At 36.7% G+C, this 24,556-nt stretch overlaps 1 protein-coding gene across 1 annotated transcript in view; it reads left to right on the top strand.

The window, feature by feature from the left end:
* LOC134747987 (uncharacterized) overlaps positions 1-24,556 on the top strand; it is a 191,322-nt gene that overhangs the window by 141,128 nt on the left and 25,638 nt on the right. Inside the window, exons 8-9 of the mRNA XM_063682679.1 lie at positions 9,017-9,278; positions 23,821-24,001. Of these exons, the coding sequence (XP_063538749.1) occupies positions 9,017-9,278; positions 23,821-24,001 (443 nt within the window). The remainder of the gene's footprint in view (positions 1-9,016; positions 9,279-23,820; positions 24,002-24,556) is intronic.

The following is a 24,556-nucleotide window of genomic DNA, read 5'->3' as shown; positions in this document are numbered from 1 at the left end:
TATACATATGGTTATGCATATGTAATATGTACCCGCACAGGGAGTTTACTTCACCCAAATGAAGCAGTATGGGAAAATCTAAAAAATATAAGAACTAGGGATGTATTCTTATTTATGGGTCGAAGGCAGATTTAAAAAAAATTAAAACTGCATTCATAGATACAAAAAGGCTCATACACAGTCAAGGAACTAACCAAGTCAAATCTAAAAGGAATTAGAACGACATGAAGGCTACTCCAGTCTTCATGTCGTTTCCCCTCTGCCAAAAACACCGGAACAATTTTTAGACCATTTTATAAAAACTACTTTATTCATCGATTATTGACAGTCTTGCGACCAATTCCGCGCATGACATGCTCTGTCAAAATGCCTGCATGTGCTGTTTATGGGTACAAAAAGCGATTAAAAACATCAAGTATACAAAACGATAGAATATCATTAAGGCCGTTCCATCGGTTTTCCGCTTTCTCCGTCACATTTCGCAAGAAAGAACGGGAAAGATCATGCGCGCCAAGTGTCAATTTTGATCGAATTTTGTCGATTTTTATTTATTTTAAAAACGTTACCCTACAATATCGAAATTCGAAAGCTATGAAATTACTATTTAAGTTAAGATTGTTTTTTCTTCTTTTTTTGTTTATAGTATCACATAATAAATAACCGAGTAAAGTTGGATTAAAAGTCCGAGTTAGAGGTTACTTTGGGAATTAATTGTATCAAGCGAAGTGTCATAATTCGTGTATCGGAAGCTATGATATTAAAGATAATATAGTCAAGAACTACATATATTTTTTCCACGTTTACGAAAATCAACGCCTCTTAGAAAAACAGGTACATATAAGAAGATTTTTGGCCTTCTGGCTCAGGAAACCGCCTTAAATGATTTTGACTGATAGAAAGAGTTTGACATCTCAAACGTCACCGTATTTAATGTTAATAATTAAGCTCTACTGTCCTTAAAATGTTGTATGAAATTACAAGTAAATATCAGCCTTCGTGAATTAAGTATTGTAGCCGGGTCTGCCGTAGTCCGATAATGAAGCTTATTTCAAAGCATTTAAGGTTGAATATTTATACTACGTATTGCAGTGTGCGTTAGACTAAAATAGTGTTAGTGTTATCCTTTACGGTAAAATATCGATGAGGAATTAAATATTCTTTTGACATAAAATTATAGCATAACTAATTAAGTAAATGTATTCAACTAAACAGTGCTTCATTCGGTACTTTCGGTAGTATTTAAATTATAAAAAATACAACGCATGATTTTCAAATTGCATATTAGTATGAAGTTTAGTTTTTTCTTCCTTTCCTCTTGATATTGAAAAATGAGAAATGGCATATACTCGTAGTAGCAGCAGTAGCTTTATTTATAGTAAGCACCGTAATAGCTTATTTAATATCGTAATCAAGTAAATTATTTTTCAACACACTTGCTCAAAACGACGTTTTTTTTCCACGATTTTTGGCTCATAATCCTAGATATTAAACACGCGTGCTCTTTCAGTGTATTATTCTACTCGCGCTTTTTCATTATATTATCCGACTGAGTTAAGAAGGTAACTGATTGCTAATAATATGCATGGAAAGGGAACCTTCTTTAATTGGTCGGACTGGCGGGCACCGGCGCGCCCGAACGCCTGCGCGGTGCGCGGCCCGCGGCCGCGCCGCCCGCAGCCGGGGCGAGGCGCGGCCGGCAGTATGACAGATGCAACACACAATACTAACTGTTTTAACTATTAAAATTTAATTAATATGAAAGTTTCTTTTTTTTCTCGCAAGTGTGTTGAAAAACGTCGTATGAAACGCGTGTGTATTGGTCATTACACACGTCGCCTTTCTTATTGCGCGCTCGCTTACAGCTCGCGCGCACAATATCGCCTTGTGTGTAGTGACCAACTTAGCACACTTGTATCATAATATGATATATTTGTTAAATAATTCCACGAGTACCAAGTGACGCTGTTTATGACGTCGAGAAAATTATATCGATACGATAATATCCAGACACTTGGAGACTTTATTAATCGGTTCGATTACGCCTACCCCGATAGTGTGAAATTGTGTCCGCATATAGTTTTTACTGCATCAGTGTGCTAATTTAACTTAGTGTTGTTGTATTGTTTTAGTATGGGTGCGAAGTGACGAGAGGAAAATTTGCATTTGTAGTTAGTTTCTTTATATGTGTGCTACCTCGTCCCCCTCGAAAACTGGCAGATTTTTTTGTTAGGAAAGATGTAGCGATGCGTACTCCATTATTACCTAATTCCTTCAAGATCATAATGTTGGTGTTCGTTTTTTGTGAATATTTAGTGCTAGTTGTAGGGAACGATCTTGCTATGGAACCATGTACCTACGATAGAAAGCGCCATAGGTATTTCGTAATCTTATTTACAGAAAGACACCTCTCCATAGTAACCCTTGCTGGTTAGATATGGGTAGGTGTAATAAGGGATGATGTGAAGCCTTTATTCAAATTTGTACAGGTACACTTCGCTTTTTTTTTGTTATTTCTACTAGAAACACGAGCTCTTTCGATACTCAAGTGCTGCCGATACTGAAGTGGCCCAAGATTTTTATGACCATTCCGTTATCTTTTTTCGTACACTTTGTATGATGTAACGGAATGAGAGGAACGAAAAATGTACGGAAATTTTGGGACACTTTCTTTTGGCACAAGCATATTCAGTACAAAAATGTTTGTGCCGCACATGCCGCACACTGGTTAAATCTCGCCTTTAGTATCGAAAGAGAATGTAATTCTGAGTAAAAAAGTGTAGTGAACTTTAAATAAAATGGTCCAACCTCTGTATGTTGGTGTAGGTATGTAAGCACATACAGAAGGTATTGACTTTTTGCCTGATCGTTGCAATTTTTCTTCTTTTCGCCTATTTTGGGGACCGATTGAATGATATCGACATTGATATCATTTTATTATGGTCAGTATCCCGACCTTTCTCTTATATACTTATCCTTACGTAATAAACTGTTACTCGTGAGAGTAAAACCACTTTATGTTGATCGAAGCATTCTTTATTAATACTCATAATGGCACATGAATCTTTAATTCCAGTAAGTCTGTAAGAGCGTTGCGTCGATCGAAAGTGTGATAGTTATTTTTATGTGTCACGTCATAACTAAGTCGGCCTTTGTTTTTGATGGTAAATTAACGATGACAGGTTTTGAATTGTATCCCTGTGATATTTATATTACAACTAAAAAGTAAAAGTGCTGGCTAAATTTAAGTAGATTACCTACTAACAGTATTCAGGTACATAATGGTTTACTGTAAGTAATATTTATTAAAGTAGATGAATAAAATAGGAACGTAATGATAGGTACTAATGATTAAATTACAAAATAGTAGCTTTTGCGTGCGACTTCGTCTGCGTGGAGTTAGTAATTTGGGTAACTTATTTTTTATCCAATCTGCTTTTTATCGATTTGCCATACAAACTTCCACCCCCCTTTTCACCCCCATAAAGGATGATTTCTGGGATAAAATTTCAACTAAATCGGTTCAGCCGTTTAAGCTTGAAGAGGTAACAGACAGACAGACTTTCGCATTTATAATATTAGTATGGATTAATACATATAAGCTTTATAGTACTCATGTTTATGTAAAATATAGTTTTTCTTGTTATTTCCGTATTAAATGTGAATACATTAACTCGCATGTATTTAAAATAAAACTTTTCATATTATTTCATACCGCGTCAAAGTCATGATCATGAAAATGCACCTTTACTGTCATATACATATATATATATATATATGTATATATATATACATATATATATATATGTAATGCACTAACGCCGTATAGCTCACGGACTTCATATTAAACACATCCTACGCTTTACTAAACAGCAATCCCGTAGCATAGAATATTCAATTTTCATCTCGACGAGGAATAATCATACTGCAAGAGACTAAGAAATTGCTGTCTGTGACGCGTTCGCATCACTGATGCATGAGACAAAATATTTCCCCCTTTCCACCTCTTTTAAATCCTTTAGGTGCATATTGCCCGCTTTGTACTAAATAAACAAAATAATGTGCATTACTCGCAGGTACATATACCTATATGTACACAAGGGAAACGAAAATTCGTTTTGCTTACGAAGTTTACGAGGGAAGAGAGATTTGCTTCTCAAAAGGTAAACAAGGTTTGGTTATTGGGTGAACTTTATGTTCTTGTTTATTCTGTTCGCGATGTGGGTACTTTAGTCTTTAAATTTCTAGTTAATTATGTGTAAAAATATGTTAGAATTATGTTAACCATCAAGTGTTACGTTACATGCTTTAAACAGGCTTTTGGTTTCTTGTTTAGGTTCAGGTTTGGAGTAAGAAATATTTATATTATATTTAATTTTTATGCATAAAAATAATGTCTGCCACTTGTTCCTAGTCAGTTGCGAACTATTCTCTAAAGCAGATTTTCAGGATATTTGTATCATCCTGAATGTAAATTGATAATTAGAAATTATTAGGTAGGTATAAATTCATTTCATTTTTGTTAACATAGCCTTCGTAGTTGATTTCATTGTTATCAGGGATCTGATGGTGGGTATTGGTCAAAATCATTGTAGTTCACTTAAGTGTTTCATAATGAATGAAGTCATTGTAGTTGAGCCTATATTGAAAAATATGCGATTATAGTTTCGTTCACGAAGTTAATTCAACCAGTAAAGTCGACGAGTAGAAAAACTGTTTTAAAGTTGAATTTTTTTGTTGAAGATTATCAATTAGGTATAATTTATCATGTTTCAACTCTCGTAATACCTAGGTAACTTGAAACAGGTACTGAGGTAACTTGACGCACATCTATATTTTAGTGAATTTTAACAATAAATAGCAAACTCGTGTCAGTAAAACATTCTCACCGGTAACCGCCAGCTCAATTTAGAATTTTAGTTTTCAATTTCGTCTTTTATGCTACATTAATTAATATTATTGTTGAGTAAACTAGTTGTTATTGACTGAAGTATTATGAAATACAACGTTTATAAACAACAAGCATTCAATTGGAAACCAAAGTACTAAAATAAAATTGAAAAATATGATTTTAACAGTCTAGTATGAACAGCCTCTGCCAAACTCAAACAAAAAAACTGACAAGGGAAGTTGCAACAAGGTGTTTCAACATACATTCCTCACCTTTGTGTTTTTCAGATGTTTGACATGATATTTTTCAGATGACACTTCTTTGCACTAGGTATAAGACTATAAAACATGGACTTTGCAAAACATTGATAAGTCCAAATAACTACTAGCGTGGTAGCGTGGCAGCGCGGTGGTGGTGGTGGTGGTGATGGTAGCGTGGTGGTGGTGATGGTAGCGTGGTGGTGGTGATGGTGGTAGTAGCGTGGTGGGTGGTAGCGTGTGGTTGATTGTAGCTTTTCCTCATTCACCCGTTGACCACGAACGCTGTAAAGGGTTCGAAACGTCAGGATCTGTTATAAATTCAATGTACGCGATATAATCCGTTTTCATAGTTTTATTTCAATTACTATCGCGGAACCATTTCTTTCTTGGGAGACATACTTCTAGTTATATTAGTCATATTAGTTTGCGAGATATGGACGCTGTGTCCACTTATCTTTGTGTTAACCTACCTCGGTCTCCCCTAATAGTCATTCATCATCAGTCGGTCATTTTAGTATCTATGATATCAAGACAGAGCTTACTTACTGTAAAATACCTATACTGGGTGCAATTCGACTATTAATCCATTAAAAAAAACCTCTCAACTAATATAGATTCGTCTTCTCTCTAGTCAGAAGCTTGATTTTCAAACTGATTACTGCGAAATATCCCAATGGCCCCGCGAGACTTTCCTGATTCTTTTTTGTATCCTTAGCTGATCATCAATCACTCTGTTTACCTTCCTCGCCATTTCTTTGATACACAATTAACTTACATTGATTGAAGAAAATACTCACGGGGTATATTCAACGAGAATGATCATTCTAATTATGGAAAACTAGCCCTTGCCGCGTCGTTAGGGACTCAATTAAAAAATATCCTTTTATCTGTAAAGCTCTCTCGGTCTGCTCTGTCGGAAACGTTAAAATTTTTCTTACATTAAAACTTTTATTAAGGTGGTTAAATATAAATGATTCAGCAATAGGGGATATTACTGCAATGTTCTGCCCCCAGAGTGCAGGACTAGCTTCTTTAGTAAACCATAGATTAACTTATACATACTGTACCTTTAACAGGTTTTTGACAAGTTTTCAGAGATAATAAAATATGACATTGATGCATCAAGGCGGTTTGCTTACAGAGGACCTACTGGGAAATGCGAATCCGAAAATTCGTTATCTGCCTCTTTATCGCTGTTAGACAGAGATGTTAGATAAAGAAATTTTCTTGTTTCACGATAGACCCTCAGATTGTGGTAGTGGCGCCCTGGCGCCCCCTACGCAGAGTTTCGCGTAATATTCCCTATTCGAATAACTTAATCTTAACCTAACCTAACCTCAAAGCAACATTAAAATCTTAATGTTATTCCGTTTTCACAACTGAAATATCTATTTTTATTTTAGTGTGTTAATTTCATCCTATTGTTTACGCACCTGGCTTCGTTCTACACCAACAATATGTATAGTCCCTGAAAATCCCGAAAACCCTAGCTGCCGCTTGCCATTTTTCCATGTGGTCATTTGTTAACTTTTCCAAACTTTTTTAAACAAAAACTGACGGTAAAAATTCGTAGTGACATTTTAAATAACTCGGTCAGACAGTTTGTCATAAGTGTCATAACATTTATAGATTTTACCTGAGGATTTTACACATAAAGTAAACATAATATTCTTAATGTAATTTATATTGTTATCAATGTATGAAAAGCAATTTATATTTTATAGTTTATTTTAAGTTGTTGCATGAAAACTAATTTATTACCTAATTTATTTTAATCCTACGGATATTTACTGCAAAATACAGATTTTCCACAATCGCAAGCAATTCTTGCAAGTGCTAAAAATATTCACTGTCTGTTAAAAAGAAGTGGATTAAAGTCTCAGTTTGAGACTTCAAGTTATTTTTGTGCTCAGTCTGAAGTTGGAAATTCGTAGCTAATATATTAAGTGAATAGTTTTTCGTTGTTTGGTTTACCCAACTCATCAAGGTTAATTATTTATGTAGTGAACTTTCGGTTACTCCAGTTTGCAATATTCTTACCCCCGGAGTTACACACACAAAGTTTCTCATCACACTTGCGAAGAAAAAACTAAATTCTAAGCGAAAAATTCTTAAATACCTACATGTGACATTTCAAACATTCGTCCGACACTCAGAATAATAACTAAAGCATAGAAGCCGGGCAAAAATGCTTCGCAAAATTGTATACCCGTCCTTTACTTCCTTACGAATTAGATAATGTGCCGAAAAGAGATGCATATATGCTTGTTATTTCTCATTTACGTACGGTGTCATAAGTTTGATAATTTGCTAGGGATGTAACTGTGTCGACTTTTTCAATCGATAAATGATGCATAAGTTTATGTGCGAGGGCGTACAATTGAATCCTAAACGAAGCGAAGGATTCAATTGTAACAGAATACCGAGAGTAGCGAGGGGTTCTAAAGTAGAATCCTGAGCGTAGTGAGGGATTCAAGTGTGTTACGCCTAAGATGGAAATAATTTTGCTACCATGTGACACATATTGCTTTATACATCACCTATGAGGTAATTATAATGTTTAAAACGATTATTTAAGCTAAAAAAAATTTAATTATAGTGTCCTAAAGCAGAAAAGTGTTACTTTGATCCTACCTAGCAGGGAAGAAAAGTGCCACTTTGATCCCTCCTAGCAGGGAAGAAAAAGTCCTGTTTCGAATTGGTAATGTGAAAAATAATATTCCACTTGCCGTAAACAAAAGATGTCTACGTAATAAATTGTGATATTTCAACCGACGCATATTGCATATTTACAATATATGAGGAGAGAGACATGTGACAGGTTGTAAGCCAGCCGATAAAGACATTCACAGACCACAAACACGCACATATCTTACTCACACATAGGTTCCTTGTCACCACACGTCAAGAATACGAGATGTAATAAATCCCAGGATTTACCTTAATTATTTGTATGACAGTAAGCTTAAAGACACGCACACACTCTCCAATTCCGCATTGTCATCCTACATTTCCCGAATATCCAGAGGGTAGATATAATGAGATTATTTTGTCATGCTTATAGCTGATTTAAAAATGACTTATACCGCAATACCAACACACGGAATGTCTTGTCTTATCAAATTATGAATCGCAAAGATATTACGTTTATTTTCGGGTACATTTTCTTGTAATTCCATAATAATATTTACGTAGCAAATAGCTTTTGATGGGAAAGCAAAAATACATATCTAAAAGACATTTATTTTGTAGGTATACTTGTACATTTTTATGTTAGCATGTCATGTGAAATTAATGTTATACATAAACATAAGTGTACACGTGTACAATGGTGTTAAGAATAGGTAGGTATGATTATCTTGTATAGACGTAGGTACCTAATTAAATAAAGAGAAAGCACCTGTATCGAGCACTATTTTTATTTCTGTTAACACTAATCTACATGTATGTTTAAGATATGACGTCTGGTCGGGCACTAAAGGCAGGAGTCCCGTTAACCCTAATGGTAGTCATCAGATTTTGACCCGTATGGAGCAACAAATTGTTAAGATGCCGCCAGAGCCCTCACCTGTGAAATTGCTATATAGGGCTGGTTATACCGTCCGTGTCTGACAAACTGTGGCGGTAGCACGGTCGCATTTTTATCGCTTGTCACCATACCTGTCACGTTCTAACAAGTAGTAAGTGCGAAAGTGACGGGCATAGTAACAGGCGATAAAAATGGAACCATGCTGCGCCCGCTGGTTACCACAAGGCAGTTGTGATCTCATAGATAACTGTAGTTTTTCATACATTAAGGGTAACGATTACCAATACCGCCGCTTAGTCGTATTCTGTTCAAGGATTTGATATTATCTTAACTCCACAGACCGCCACCGAAGATCGGGTTCACTGGACGAGGCAGCCGAAGACAGCAGCGACAATGGCGGCAGCACGCCGAAGAAGAAGACCGTCATCGAAGAGCAATGGGAGCGCTCAGGGGCCTTCGAACTCACATCTGTGGAGCAGGAGACCTACGAGAAGTACTTCTACGGCTCTGAGCATTGGAACTACTTCACCAATGATGAGGACCTCGGGCCCGTCATACTGTCCATTAAGCAGGAAACGCTTAATTCCAGAGATCAGTTCAGGTTCGTGCATGGAATTAACTAAACTTAAGGGGCCCACTGATTATCAGTCCGCTGGACGATATCAGCCTGTTAGTTAGAACAAAAAATTGACAGTTCCGAACAACTGACAGGCTGATATCGTCCGGCGGACTGATAATCAGTGGGCCCCTTTACACTGCCGAACAACAATGTATGAATTCCTTCTAAAGCATTTGAAGATTTTTTTTACGCACAAGTGATGATCAAGTATATTAAATATTACTGTTTCAGAGATTTTCTTATAACTTTTGCGCAGACACATTAGAACTACAGATTTTTGAATTCGTAGATGAGGATAACACTAAACAGTAAACCATGTCACTAATATTTTGGCGCAGTCTCCTACCTTTCGGTAGGGACCTACTTATTTGTACATTTAATTTAGTGCAAGGTTGTGCAGAGGTCGCTATAAATTAATGCCAAAATCCATTCACGAGATTTAAATATACGGAACGCAGCTTCGAAAAAAAATTAATACAGTAAGGTCACGGGCGTGCATCGAATTTTGGTCTGACCGAAATATGTGGAACTACGCAATCGATAAGGTATTTCAGCATTTTGTTGCCGGTCTGCCGTTTATATCATGCCTACTTCTCGAAACCACTTCCCATTATATTACCTTAATTAAACTGTTTTCATTTGGATTAATGAAGCAAACTTTGTTCGGGTAGCAGAAATTCTACACATTCTATGTTGTTAGTCTGCATTGAAAATTTAATCAGCATCCGAGATTTATTCTAGCGTTTCATAACTGTATGCATTCTGAACAACCAGAAATGTTACAGCCTAAAGGATGACTCACGCTAGACCGGGCCGGGCCCGGGCCGAGGCGTCCGACATGTCATTTTCTATGACGGCTGATCGGTGATCACGTGGTGCTTTCCATAGAAAACGAAGCGTCGGAAGCTCCGTCCCGGCCCCGGCCCGGTCTAGCGTGAGTCATCTTTTACGTAGCTATTTAGTTTCCACGGCACGGCATGGGTTACTGATGCATTACCGATTTTTTTTGCCAAATTTTCATATCCCAAACTATCTTTCCCAAAAATTTATAACCCAACTAATCATTTCCCAAATGCCCGAAGGCCATTCACGCTAGGCGCGCCAGATAGTAAGACGCGCCTTCCTCCTCGGCTTCCATTCTGTATCGTAGCGGACCCCCCCCGAGCCCGCCACAAGGAAGCCACGGGCGCCAGGAATTTCCCCGGCGCCCGGCGACAGATCAGGTCTATGGTTCTGCCGCAAAACCACAACTCGGCTGCAGAGGACAGGGAGAACGGCACATCGTAACACCGACACTCCTCTTCCTCTGCAGCCGCACCAACGCCGCTACAGCGGAACGGCCCCGCCAAGTTCGCAGGGGATAGGGAGAGTGGCGCATCGAAACACCATCACTCCTCTTCCCCTGCGATCCCACCTCGGCCGTCGAGGATAGGGAGAACGGCTTACCGCAATACCGACACTCCTCTTCCTCGACGGTCCACCTTCGGCGCATCACAAGCGGGCTAAACCAGCCCACTTGGAGCGTCGTCCTCGGGCCAGCCCGCAACCCAAACAGGCCGGCCCTGGTTGCCTCTTCGCTTCACCGTGGGTGACCAAGCCACGGTTACTAAGCCCCTCCACCACGACAAGGTGAGCAACCCGCGGGGGGTACATAATCCAACCTAACCTAACCCAACCTAGTACGTCATTTTCATTTCCCAACTAGGTATGAGGTTGGGAAATGAAATGGTTGCGAAATAATTATTTAGTAAAAGTTATTCGGCCAAATGAAACTTATACGAAAAGTTGGTTGGCAAGTGAAATTCGGCAATACAATTTTCGGCGAAAAGGCAGGATCCGAGTATAAATAGATAAAAACATTTATCAATTGAGTTGAACGTTAAAACATGAACATAATGTTTCAATTATTAGTTATCCATTGTTCTAGAGACTTTTTAATATGTATCCTTGACATACATATTTATGTTTTTTTTAATCGAGTAGTTAATACAAAATGAAGTAATATCATCTGACGAGGTCTTAAAATGTTAATATGTCGCATACCTATTCGTAACAATCGTCGTCTGTCATTCGTCATCTCAGTCTCCTTTTTACAATTGCCTATTAAAAACCAACGATTAATTCCTACTTGTAATATTTAAATAGATATTTTATCGTAGCCTGATCAGTCGCCTCCGCAGTGCTCGGTATCAGATGTAATTTGTAACAGCCAACGATGTTGAAATTCAACGCTCTTGGGACCAATTTTGACGCAGTCTGCAAAGTCAATATCCAAATTATCAAGTATGCTCTGATGATAATTGAAATACATTGATTGAAGGAAACAATATACCTAGAAGATAGGTGATAATGATGTATTGTGATTATTACCTCATTCTAACACTCAAAAGGATGGCCGATCGTAAATTGTTACTATATACAGGGCACTTAAAGACGTTGAAGTAGATGGAGACAAAACATGAATAAAGGCGCTGACAAAAATATGTACGCAGTTTAACAATAAATATTCGAAAAACTAAAACTTTCTCAAGAATGAATAGCTAGTCTTTAATTTTTTTTTTTTTCAACTATATTTATTTATAAAGAACAAAATTACAAAATTACTTAGCACTAATCTTAAAATTTTAAGATTATATGGGCTAAGGGATATGGGGATGCAACCCCTGTTCACATTATTGAATTACAATTAAATATTTTTACATGCTACTGAGTCATTGTACATTTATGTCTAATTGTCTATCAGTGCCTTTTTACAATAACTAGCCTTAATACTACTAGGTTTCTTATTTATATTTTCAATTACATCACTGGGAAAGCTGTTTAGAGCTTTTGACACGTATAAGGACCAAATCCTATTACCATATTTATTATAATTCTTAGTAGTCATGAAGTTAGGTTCATTGGGTAAACTCCGAAGGTTATTTGGTCTACTATATCTATTCAGCTCTCCCAAACTCTCTTAAGTGCGTAAATATTCTTCATTGCACCAAAATTATACATTTTACATACATGTAAAACTACAAAGACATTTTAAAGAAAAATAGAACTAGGTAATAACAGGCGGTCTTAACGCTGAAAAACGATCTCTTCCAGACAACCTTTTGGTAGCAGGAAATGTATAACTCATACAGAAGTCAACAGGTAGTGCAAGGAGCTAAATATGGAGACTATTAAACACAATCACATATACTACATACTACTTATACATATAAGTATTAAAACAAAACCTAACACACAAACAAAATATACAATGCATATAATCTAGTCTTAATTCAATAAACATTAAATTTATTCTTACCGCTAATCAAAAATTAACCTTTCAAACAAAATCCTTATCTAGCAGCTTGCAGTACCTAAGCGTTGATAATTGCAAGGCGTCATAAAAGGCGTATTTAAAATGTTTGCAGACACATAATGAACCGACGACCCCAGCTGGTTTACCTTGGCGACCCTGTCGTAAACTGAATTCAATTAGCATAACGCCACAGAGCATTTGAGCCCCCAGTAGGAGCTGTTGTCTCTCCTAGACGCGAAATGTAATTTTGAGAATTGTGATATTGGTAATTTTCTGAGCGTGTGAATGTTAGAAGATGAAATCTTTTGAATAACACAGTGCGAGCTACGTGCTACGAGCGTAGCCAATAACACGGTTCCCGTTTGTAGCAAAAAGCGCCTACGAACTAGCGCTATCTACGCGCCCGCCTAGTGGGTCGCTGGCAGGGAATTTATTAGCACGACTTGATCGCCTACACCAAAAGCACCTTTTACGGATTACGGCGCGATTCGGAAAGTGATTTAGAGATTCACTAGATATGAAATAGTAAAGATATGTGACGTCCCACGGGTAAAGGTACCTTATGGCGGTTGGCGCTTACGCTATTATTAACGCCAAATTAATATACTCCAATGCGAAGTAAGCGCCAGCCGCCATAAGGTACCTTTTGCCGTGAAACGTCACATATCTTTACTATTTCATATCTAGTGAATCTCTAATTCATTTTTCGCACTCCAGCTCTTTAAAGACTTTTTATTCATCAATAACTAATAAGAAATTTGCATTTTTTCCACAAGTGACAAAGTAATTTGATGCAAATTTTGAGTTGTTTTATCATGATCCAATTGCCTTTTAAGTGATGGTTTTGAAGATAAATATTTAATAACGTTAATTTGAATTTGACTTGTTATATTTTACAGTTAGTATTTTAACTATAAAACTCCCGTGAGACTCCTCGAGGGCGCGGCGTGTACTCGACCAGTGAAGACGTGGCGTGTCTCCGTGAAGACGGTCCTCGTAAATTGGACCGAAACATGTCGAGCTATTCGACTTAATAATACGTGAGTGACCCGGTTTAAAATAATCTAATAAGTTAGTATTTTTCTTGAATTAGTGTTAGGTTTTTTTTGTGTTGCACTCAGTATCAAAGTTTATTCAAACTCTCGTACCTTGAAACCCTCAGAACGCTCAGATTCCACTTTTCGTGCCACTCGCAACGCTTGTGGTTCAATTTTGGAATCTTTAGCTTGCTCGGGTATCAATAATTACACGAGGAGTAAAACAACAAGTTTGTTTTCTTGTTAAACAAATGACTATTTAATTTAATGGTCAGCGACAGCATTTTCTATGCACATGGCGACACGACATTCAAAACTTCCGCTTTACAAGCCACATATGAGTTCACTAGAGATAAGTTTAGTTATCGCAGTCGTCGAATACCTACGGCATCATAGACCTAATATTGCATAGATCAGCTATACGCCTGCGCCCGTAAGGGACGGAACATACGCAATGCGACAATATGATTGGTCGAGAAGATTTGTAGCCCACCATAAACCATACAAAATTTACGGTGGAGAATAAAAAAAATGTGAGACTGTGACAAGGACAAACAATAACAGCGCTTTCTCTGCTACTCCTACTGAAAGATACATAAGACTATCCCGTTCGGTCATTTCCCCAGCCCCTCATGACCGATCCAGTTATACTAGATTCATGTACGGCATGGACTATTATAAATTAGTTCCGACACTTCCGACTCATCAAATAATAACATTTTAAATGCGTATCCTTTATAAATATATTTCATTTAACATTTTCTTATTGAACTCTTTTCACACAGGACAGTTCCAATTTTCACTTGAGTTTCCTTTCGAGTTCAAAATACAATAACGACACAATTTTCTTGATGTTCATCTCGAAGCTTGGGCTTTAAATCATTAAGTTTTCTCTTAGATACACGTGTATGAAGTGGTTTTGTCGGAGATTTCAAAAGGTGAACCTTATAACCACGGTAACATTCTATTAACCTATTTGTGTTTTTGTAAAATATAGTAGCTAAAATCTTCGTAAATGTGATTACAGTTACTTAAGTAAAGGTTTCCTACTGGGATACGTTGTTATACTGCTTCGTTGCCGACGCATAAAACTGTACATAGATATAGCTTTTACTGGGGTTATTAATTTCTGTGACATTTTAAGGATACCTACTAATAAAATTGAAACGGAGATTCGTGAAATGGAGTCCAATGAGAGGCAAAATGTGAACGAAATTTTTGACTACATATACTTAGTTAACTATTTTAACGAACACACATAATATAAGTTACTACTAACATAATATGGGATTATTTGTATCTGAAATAAATGCTTTCATTTCATTTCATTTAATGTTGTTAGTTTTTACTGGTAGGCAGTAAGTAATAATAGTTTTATTAACAATGTCTGTTACTTCAATATATTGTATTGTTTTTGTTGCGAACGCAACTCTTTATTATTATATAAATTATCCATAAAGTAGCTAACCGCAGCCGTCGAGCTCGGCTAGTATACGGAAGCTTTTTCTAAAACACCAATAGGAGCGCTCCACATCATTTGTATCGCGGCCAATTAGAGGCACTTAAATTTAAACCACCTTTTTTAACGTTCAATTTTTGCTAGATCACTCTTTCATCAGCCTTCATACCATAACCACCACTTCTACATTTAACCGTTTAGTTAAGAAACCCTTGTAACCAGTATCTTTGGAAGATTACATCTGTTAATCTCAAATCGAAGTCTTTTTATTTGAGTCGTCGAGACCTGCACGGCGGCTACATTTTCACTTTTTCTTATATTGAGTTTCATTTTGTAATAGAATACTGCAAGTATTATTATAGGCATTATATATAGGGTAATCCAATTAAGAAACAATAAACCTTGTTTACTAACACAATTTGATATCTAGTATGTCACATTCCACATTTTAAAATATAATGATATACCAAGAGGAAAAAACCAAAAACGACCAAAAGATGCGGGTGATGTTCAAAGAACCTTTGAATCAAACCTACCTATATATAGCACCGCGATAAAATCTCTCAAATCTGCATCGTAAGAGGTTTATATTCTCACATCTACCCTTTGCATGACGAAGGAAAAGTTTTTAGCTTTGATCTTTTTATAAAGTAGACAGTTTTGGGATCGACTTCTCGCTCAGTGCAACACGATGGAGAGAGCTTTTATTTTACAAATCAGCAAACAATCGTTTGACGCCAGTACCTACGTAAACATATAAATCATATGTGGTTGTCAGACAAAAGGTTCTAGGTACTAACACCTTTACTATATTTGTTTATATTGTCATTTTTTTGTGATTAGAGCTGATTTTGAAACACCTTAAACCACAGATCACCTGAACTAGATGGAAAATTAGAGAACTTGCAGTCACCACACAGGTCGTGTGGCAATTTTGAAGGAGGGGCGCACCCGCTACCCGCTTATTTTAAGTTGCATCCACCTTACGAACTACGAAATAAAATTTTGCACCTATAGTCAAAGAGAATATAACCACTACATTTTTCTCCAATGGAATCAATTTGGCATAAGTCTAGTGACACACGCATATGTAATAAGACACAAGTCAAACGTCAAAATTGAGTTAAGCAACGTGTGCCAACATAGCGAAACGAATAGTGCTGTACGCAGGCATTTCCAGTGTTTATCGATAAATTTTCTGTGGTACCTCTCAGATCATACACAATAAGTTATCATATTTATCGATATTTAAACAAATAACCTTGCCGTCTAAGTACCTATTTTATTTAGAAAAAATACAAACATTACAAAGCCTATTCTGCTATGCCACCTTGCTCGTACGTTTTTAAATAAATTGGCAGTGTTATCTTCTCCAGAGAAAATAAGTAATTTTTCATTTCTCATGCTCTGAAAGAGGGTCGTTGTTGTTCTAAAAGGTGTGCAGAAAATGATACGTGTCTGCACTAGAGCATTTTACGTTCGAAAGACGATTTTTTAATTTTTTTTACGATAAGCAATTGAAATTTGAGTTTAAATGGATTTGTTATACAATTTTCAGTCTGATATTTGACTCTCCATTCTATAAATAACGATACTTTTGCCTAAATTTTTAATTGAAAGTACCCTCAAGAAATACTATAAAAATGTATATTTAGTCATGTTTTAAAAAAAACACATTCATTTTACTTTCCTCGTATTCGAAATGAAAAGTAGTGTTTAACTCTGGTAAAAGGCATCATTTCAGCCTCGGACTATTGACGCCAAAATACCTCGGCAGAAATGAGTGCCTTTCATCCCTTGGTTAACAATATACTGTTTTCTACTACATTCATTGCGTAATAGTAAAACAGAAAACATAATATAACTTTTGTCCCACTCTCGCAGATAATATTTGTCACCCTTTTCTTGTCTGCTCATCGGCTTGAAATGCTAAGGGATATATATTTCCCACATACGGCACTTCAAACATTTGTTTTATTTTCGATGAGTAAGACTGACATTCGATTCTCATTTTTGAAATGTCAGCCTGGTAAAGGGTAAAACTCTTAGTACCTAATGTCATGTCATGTCATGTCTGTTTAGTCTTTGTTTTAAACAAAGGAGTTACTTACCGGTCAATTTGAACAACGGTATAAATTACAATTAAGATACGAGAACAATACGAGATCAATAGAACGAGAACTATTTTTTTTTGCAGATAGATTCGAGAAACCAATTGTCATTTTCACGCTATAACTATTGTGACTTTTGGGATATCCATTAGATATCCATTGGATGTCTAAGTAATATCTTAAGCAAATCTTAAAGAGATCGTTCAATCGGACATTCGAAATCGCGGAAATGTAAAATCTGACATAACTTTCTTAAATATCTCGTTATTAGTGGATAGTGGATAACTAGTTGATATCTAGATCATTGTTCAAATTGGCCTGGTAGTATCTGTAGCAGGTAAACTAGCGTGCCCCATCCGGTAAATGTCGGCAACTCTCGGGCCGCAACTTCTCTTAAATGTTTGCGCTCCGTGTAATTATGTGCTCACTTGTCAAACTAAGTTGGGCATCCATCGCGATGGGCCCGGTGTAATCTACTCGTAGTGCGAAAACAATGTTACGTAACACAATCTCGGCATTTAAATCAAGATGTTCTTTTAGCAGAGTACAAAGTTGTTAGGAAAGGGAGTATTTTAATAACAAAACTTCCGTGAGACACAGACATATTAAACATATTAAAAAAGCATCATCGAAGAGAAAAGAAATAAAAAAACATTTACAAAATAAAGAATAAAAAGAATTAAAAGAGTCATTGGGCGCGGAGGGCTGTGGCCCGCAGTCTGCGCCGGTCCGTCACCGTCGACGCAAGCTCCTGATGACGCTCCTCGGTACGGAGTGAAACATGTCGAGCGTTTCCGACTTAAAATACGTGAGTGACTCGTTTTTAATATGTTTAAAGGGAGTATTGTTTTAAAGGAAAGAAACAACAACGAAATATGTACATTAAAACCAGATAAACGTCATTTATAGCGCTAAGCCAGTAGGTATAATCTAATTCGAAAAAATATTATAAACTATTTCGCTATTCAAATCGAGACGTTCCTGACTTGACTAAGTACTCAGTTAAAAATACTGCTAGGAAATGTAAACAACAAAACCTTAAAAAATATACTTAAACCAACCTTTACTGAGAGGCATGTCCATTAGCAGTTTTTGAGGCAAATCTTCTTCTCAAATTAATCCTTCAATTGTTGGTCATAACATTATCAAATCGTTAAAGGGTTGAAAATATACTTTTTTCAGATCTCAGATCAAACTAGATACTTACCTTAAGGGTCCCCGGCAAGCTCGGTTCTCCATACAAGCGTAGTTCCGCTCTCATTTTAAAACGAGTAGCTAGTTTGCTCTGAAACTTTGTACCATAGAGTAACTTATACTAGAGCGGTACTGTCATAGTAAATTTTGTAACCCCAGTAAATTCACTGCCATCTGTCGACACACTTTAAAACTAAAAACGAAGATTTATAAAAATACGATAAAATGTATTTAGATATAGATAAATGATTTTTTTTATTTGTATTAATTATTTTTATGATTTTGACCCATGTTCTTTCACTGATATGCGTTAAAATTGTTAAATAATAAACGAAACCGTCAACGCCATCTATACGACTGTAGGCCAAAACTAGTAGCGCCCTCTGAACGAGAATCAAATTTTCTTGATTTTCGAGGCACGTTTTTTCCTTAGACTGTATCCATCTATTACGGAGTTATATCTATCTTTGTTTGTACTTACAATAGGATAAGGTATATCTATAGGTATGTCTGAAATTAGTTTATGTAGATACCATAGTTAAAAAAATACAGCGAATTTACGTTTTTCATACAAAACGTGTTTTTGCACTATTTCGTTTGTTTTATAAACTGGAGCTATATAAACTAATATCTGACCATATATACCTCATGTCATTGTATGTGCAAAGTTTCATTACAATCCAAAACGTAGTTTTAAAATGAAAACGGAACTCCGTTTGTATGGGAAGGTGAAATTCGGCCGAGCTTGCCGGAGACTTAACGTACAACCTTTATCTACCTTATATTTATTTCCAGTTCAGTATACCCAACCCAATCGACACAAAATTGACCTTCATTCCCAATAAATATTTGTGCACTAGTGAATCTTGGACCCTTTCCGCCCCAGGCCCCATATATCTCCCGGCACCTATAGACAATGCTCGTAGGAACAATACCCTCGGGCTATACGACTCCATATATCTCGGGAAGTTTAAAGTTAGTGCCTGAGTTGAGCGCGTATCTGCGTATCTACCTATTACGATCAAGTTCCAGAACGTGCCTTTATCGGGAATGTCTTTAGAGATTTTATTTGTTTCGTCGCGCTTAATGTGTTGCTAAATTACTCCTTCTTGGGGACATTTGTAAGTTTTATAACAGCGCTTCACGAAGGAGTAAAGAAGTAGGTTTATGTAATATCTCTGGTGTTGCAGGCGTCTATAGGCTACGGTGACTGCTTACCATCAGGCGGGCCGTATGCTTGTTTACCACCGTCGTGGTATAAAAAAAAGTAGGTATATGCCGAGTTTCGAAACCACTAAATACAATCGTTTTTACAGTTCCGTCAGATGTTTCCATATCCGGAATTCAGGAATTTCGAAATTTCGCAATTTCGGACAAATTTTCCGATATTACAGTTCCAGAATTGAGACCACTGAATATCGAAAATTCCGGAATACTACCTACTAGGCTACGAAACCGTTATATTTAGACATTATATAAAATTAGGCATATAACCGTTTGCTAGCATCTGTTGTTTCCCCAAATAAATACGCCGTATCATTGAAGTGAATAAAAGTGACCATAGTTGCTAAAATAAGAGGTGCAAAGACGGCGCTACTTAATTTATTTTGATTAAATAATACTTCAAATTAAATTCCTGTAAAACAATGCTTTCTTTAATAAACATAAAGTATCAGAATTTCATATTTTTTGTTGTTTTTTATTAAAAAATGTAATAAAACTATGATGAACCCTAATACCGGAACCAGTTCCGGAATTGGGACCCAATATCGAAAATCAGTTCCGAAATTTGAAACCGTCTCATCTCATTTAATCCGCCTTTGAAAAACCAAAGTAGTTTTTCTTTAGTAACAGAAAACTTTCGTAAACATATTCCTTACATGCAAATAGGTACGAGTATGTTATCCTACGACTACTGAAAACAACCTTCTTGCATTACATTTAGTGCTATCGCAGCGAATATATTTGCTTATTTTGTAGATAACAAAAGTCTTGTATTGGCAAAATATTTAAAGCAAAGGAAGAAAGTATTTTGTGCAAGCATAGCCAGAAACTCTCGTCATATTTCTAAAAACATTCCGTCCTCCAATCTGAAAGCAGGGAACTTTATACTGAAAGCATCGGAAAGTTTGGTTATGAGTTAGTCGTTTTGCTTATTATCATACAGAATAAGAATGCTTTTGCGACGTACGGGTTGCTCGCGAAGTCATAACAAGGAGTTATGGGATCGATAAAATGATTCGTAGCGAGAAAAATACTCGTAAGTAGAATGGGCTTGTCTCACCTGTACCTACATTTATCGGTAAGTATATACTCGTAGTTTTAAGAGTGTGCCACAAAATCGATGGATGTTCGAGTATTTTGTCATAGTCTCATATCTCAAAACCGTAAACTGACTTTTGCTAGTCATCAATATATAGGATGTATTCAGGTGTCCGTACCTGAAGAGTGACAAACGGAACCATCATGCAAGCTTTTAACGGCTCCTATTTGCTTCTAATGTGACAAAATCGCGCGCGGAAATTACTTAGTTTAAATGAAACACTATTCGTAATTTAAACATAATTATATTTTCCACACATACGTAAAGTGGATAAATTATTAGATATCACATCCTTACGTGCGCTAATAGAAAGATAATATCAAGGCTTTAAGCTTTTCAACGTTTCAGTACGCCTGAAATAACTATGAAAACGGATTATATCGCGTATATTTAATTTATAATACATCCCGACACAAAGATATACGCGATACAGCTTTAACTATCGCGTATATCTTTACTTGAAAAATTGTTGTATTGTATGCCTTATGAACTGATTATGCATGTACAAACAGCCTTAAAGTTTATGATTTATTATGGTTCATTATTTTTGTATGTGGGTATTTTTGCACATTGTAGCTTTTCTTCAGTCACCCGTTGACCACGAACGCTGTAAAAGGTTCGAAACGTCGGGATGTGGGATAAATTCAATATACGCGATATAATCCGTTTTCATAGTTTTTAGGGTTCAGTACCTCAAAAGGAAAAAACGGAACCCTTATAGGATCACTCGTGCGTCTGTCTGTCTGTCCGTCTGTCACAGCCTATTTTCTCCGAAACTACTGGACCAATTAAGTTGAAATTTGGTATACATATGTAAATTTGTGACCCAAAGACGGACGGATGTAACGTAAACAAATTGATTTTATACATGGGGGCCAAATAAGAAAATTAAAAAATTAAGTTTCTCAAACTATATCGTGTTACATATCAAATGACAGAGCTCATTGTGAGAATCTCAATTTTTTATTTTATTTTACAGTTTAGAAGTTATTCAAGGAAATAGGCAAAAAATTAGCATTCCCCCCCCCCCCTCTTTATCTCCGAAACTACTGGGTCTAAAATTTTGAAAAAAAAATACACAAAATAGATCTTTACCTATAGATCACAGGAAAACCTATTAGAAATGTGCTGTCAAGCGTGAGTCGGACTTAATTATTTAGGTTTTGATCCTCACATAAATACATTGTTCAAATTGTGTAATGTACGGAACCCTTGGAACGCGAGTCCGACTCGCACTTGGCCGGTTTTATTTCATGAGTAACTATCGCGGTAACCGAAGACAATATTATGATTCAGTACGCCATTTAACTTAGGTATGGTATACCTAGATTACCTAGGTAGGTACAGTCGCCATCAGATATAACGGAGCGGCCAAGTGCTCAAAAATATCTGAAAACGCACTCTAACAACTTGACTATAGAAGCGTGTTCAGATATTTGTGAGCACCCTGGCCGCTCCGATATTTCTGATGGCGACTGTAAATGAGATAGGACAAGGTTATTAAATATTACATTTAAATATCCATATTTACACGGATAGAGAACTTTAGCATGTAGGTGTATAGAAAGTAGACGTAGTGAACGTAGAGCTAATTTATTTTTAGCAATGAAATAAATCGTCCACGTGGACGATGCTACGCGCACAATTGATAATTATTAATTATATAATATAAGCATTGCGATTCAGATACTCTGAAGAGTTGAAGATTGTCTGCAGCACGTTCTTATACGATCAAGGTTTCTGTGCTAAAATTGACAAAAAAGGATAAGATTTTTAAAGTTTCAAGCGGCTTCCCGTATGCGGAAGCACTTTCAGAGCATATTCTTTGTTAAAGTGTTCTAGGAGGCCAAATCTTTCCGTCAAGAACATTTCAACGTTTAATTATTAGACAAAAATATATATAATCTCCTATATATATGTCTGCATCTTACAACCTATAAGTATCAATTCCAGACCAGGGGTGTAATGAGCGAATGAAATGATCGATGATTGAATGAAATGAATGAAATGAAATGAAATGAAACGATGGCATGACTCAAATGAAGAGATAATATTCTAATTAGGCGGAAACTTATACATCACATAGCGTTCTATAGAATCAAGAAAAGCCGCAAAAATGTCTCCTTTTCACAAAGGGATTGTGCCGTAGATGCCAGGAAGGCTTACCGTGAATACTGGTATTTTCATTATCCTCTGTCGTAGGAAAACTGATTCGTCAGACAACAAGAGAATTTAATTAAAAACCTTTGTTTTTTCACGATCTACTTTGCTTGCTCAGACTAGACGGCGCCGTGATAAGTAAGTCGAGGCTTAATTTCACTTGAGTTTTCATAGTAATTATAGGAGTTCATTCTTTATTTTTGTACCTACTTAGAACGAATTAATGACTTTATCTTACCGTTTTTCGTTTATTAGAAAGTAGTCTTGGCGATTCCATTCATTGACGACAACTGCACCATATATTTACCAGTAACTATGATTGAGCAGATCTGAATGGGACAAAAGGAAAATCTAAACATAAGTACTAAATGTGGCGAATTTTGAATGACAACTTGTTATTACTCCCTAGTTCATAAATGCACAACACTACGACTTATTTCTCTCTCCTTTTTTTAAAAAGGTAAATTAGCAAGAGTATTACGTTTCAAGTATAGACTGCAATCTGTCTTCCTTCATGACGCCGCGCCGCGGCACATGTGACAACATTATAAAACTATCAGATTTCATTCCAGCGTTGTAAAGGCTAAACTAAGTGCTTAACGAGTACTTTCGACGTCTTACATATAAGGCACATTTTCCTTCTTATTACAATGGAGGAAGGCGCAAAAATTTAAAAATATATATATTATTTCGACTGTACAAGTTTCCGTTATAATGTGTATTCAAGTAACGTGAGCCGCCTCTTACTCTAAGGAGCCAAATACATACTTCATTTATTTACTGTAAGTAAGACAATCACATTGACGGTGATAGGTATCGAAAAAATTTCCGATCCCGAGTAGGTATTTAGTAGATGGCTGCGTATATAAAGAGCTCTAAGGCAGGTAAAAACTGGTCTTAATTTTTTTTGGAACTCTGACCATAATTCGAATTCTTTGTCCCCAGAATCTTGGTCCGAGCGATCAGTTACACGGTGCATGGGCTGATCCCGGCATCGTGCGTGTTCGCCGACCGCTACAACCGCGAGGAAGTCGTGCGCTCGCTGGGCAAGGAGGTGAACATCAACCCGCCGCTCATGCTCGGCCAACTGCCCGACACGCCCGAGGAACTGCTTAAGCTGGATCAGGTATGTACAATGGTATGTTCGACGACCGATACAGTCACGAGCTCGTGGACAAGGAGGTGAACAGAATCGTGCCCCCAAGTGGAAGCTTTTTTTGTGATGTCGGATGACCTACAGGCCGTTTCGAACATACACTACTGACATCAAAGTGATATGTGAATTATGTTATTTAGTTATCGTGCGTTACTCAATGTTAGCGATTAATAACCCAAAGAGTTGAGAGGAATGAGAGGATCATAAAAAAATCGGTGGTCGGATGATACCAAAATGGGCATCTGATGTCTGATTGATATATCGGGCTGCTAAGCTAACTGATCTCTGAGAAGTCTGAGAGTATGACAATAACTCGTCATTTCTAGCCAAAACATCGTCGACAGTGTAAAACAAAATAATTCAGGTCGTTGTAATTCGACTACATGGTATTGAAATACCTATTAAGTATTAACTATTATGAAACCAAATACAAGATAGGATTTGCTAGCATCTGCCGGTGATTTTCCTTTGAGAGGACGTCGGTTATCTCGATTCCCTATTAAATACCTAATTACTCATCTGATT

The sequence above is a fragment of the Cydia strobilella genome, chromosome 15 (assembly GCF_947568885.1).
Source record: "Cydia strobilella chromosome 15, ilCydStro3.1, whole genome shotgun sequence".
NCBI lineage: Eukaryota > Metazoa > Arthropoda > Insecta > Lepidoptera > Tortricidae > Cydia > Cydia strobilella.
The sequence above is the reverse complement of the archived record's forward strand: the minus strand, read 5'-3'. Positions and strand labels throughout refer to the sequence as shown.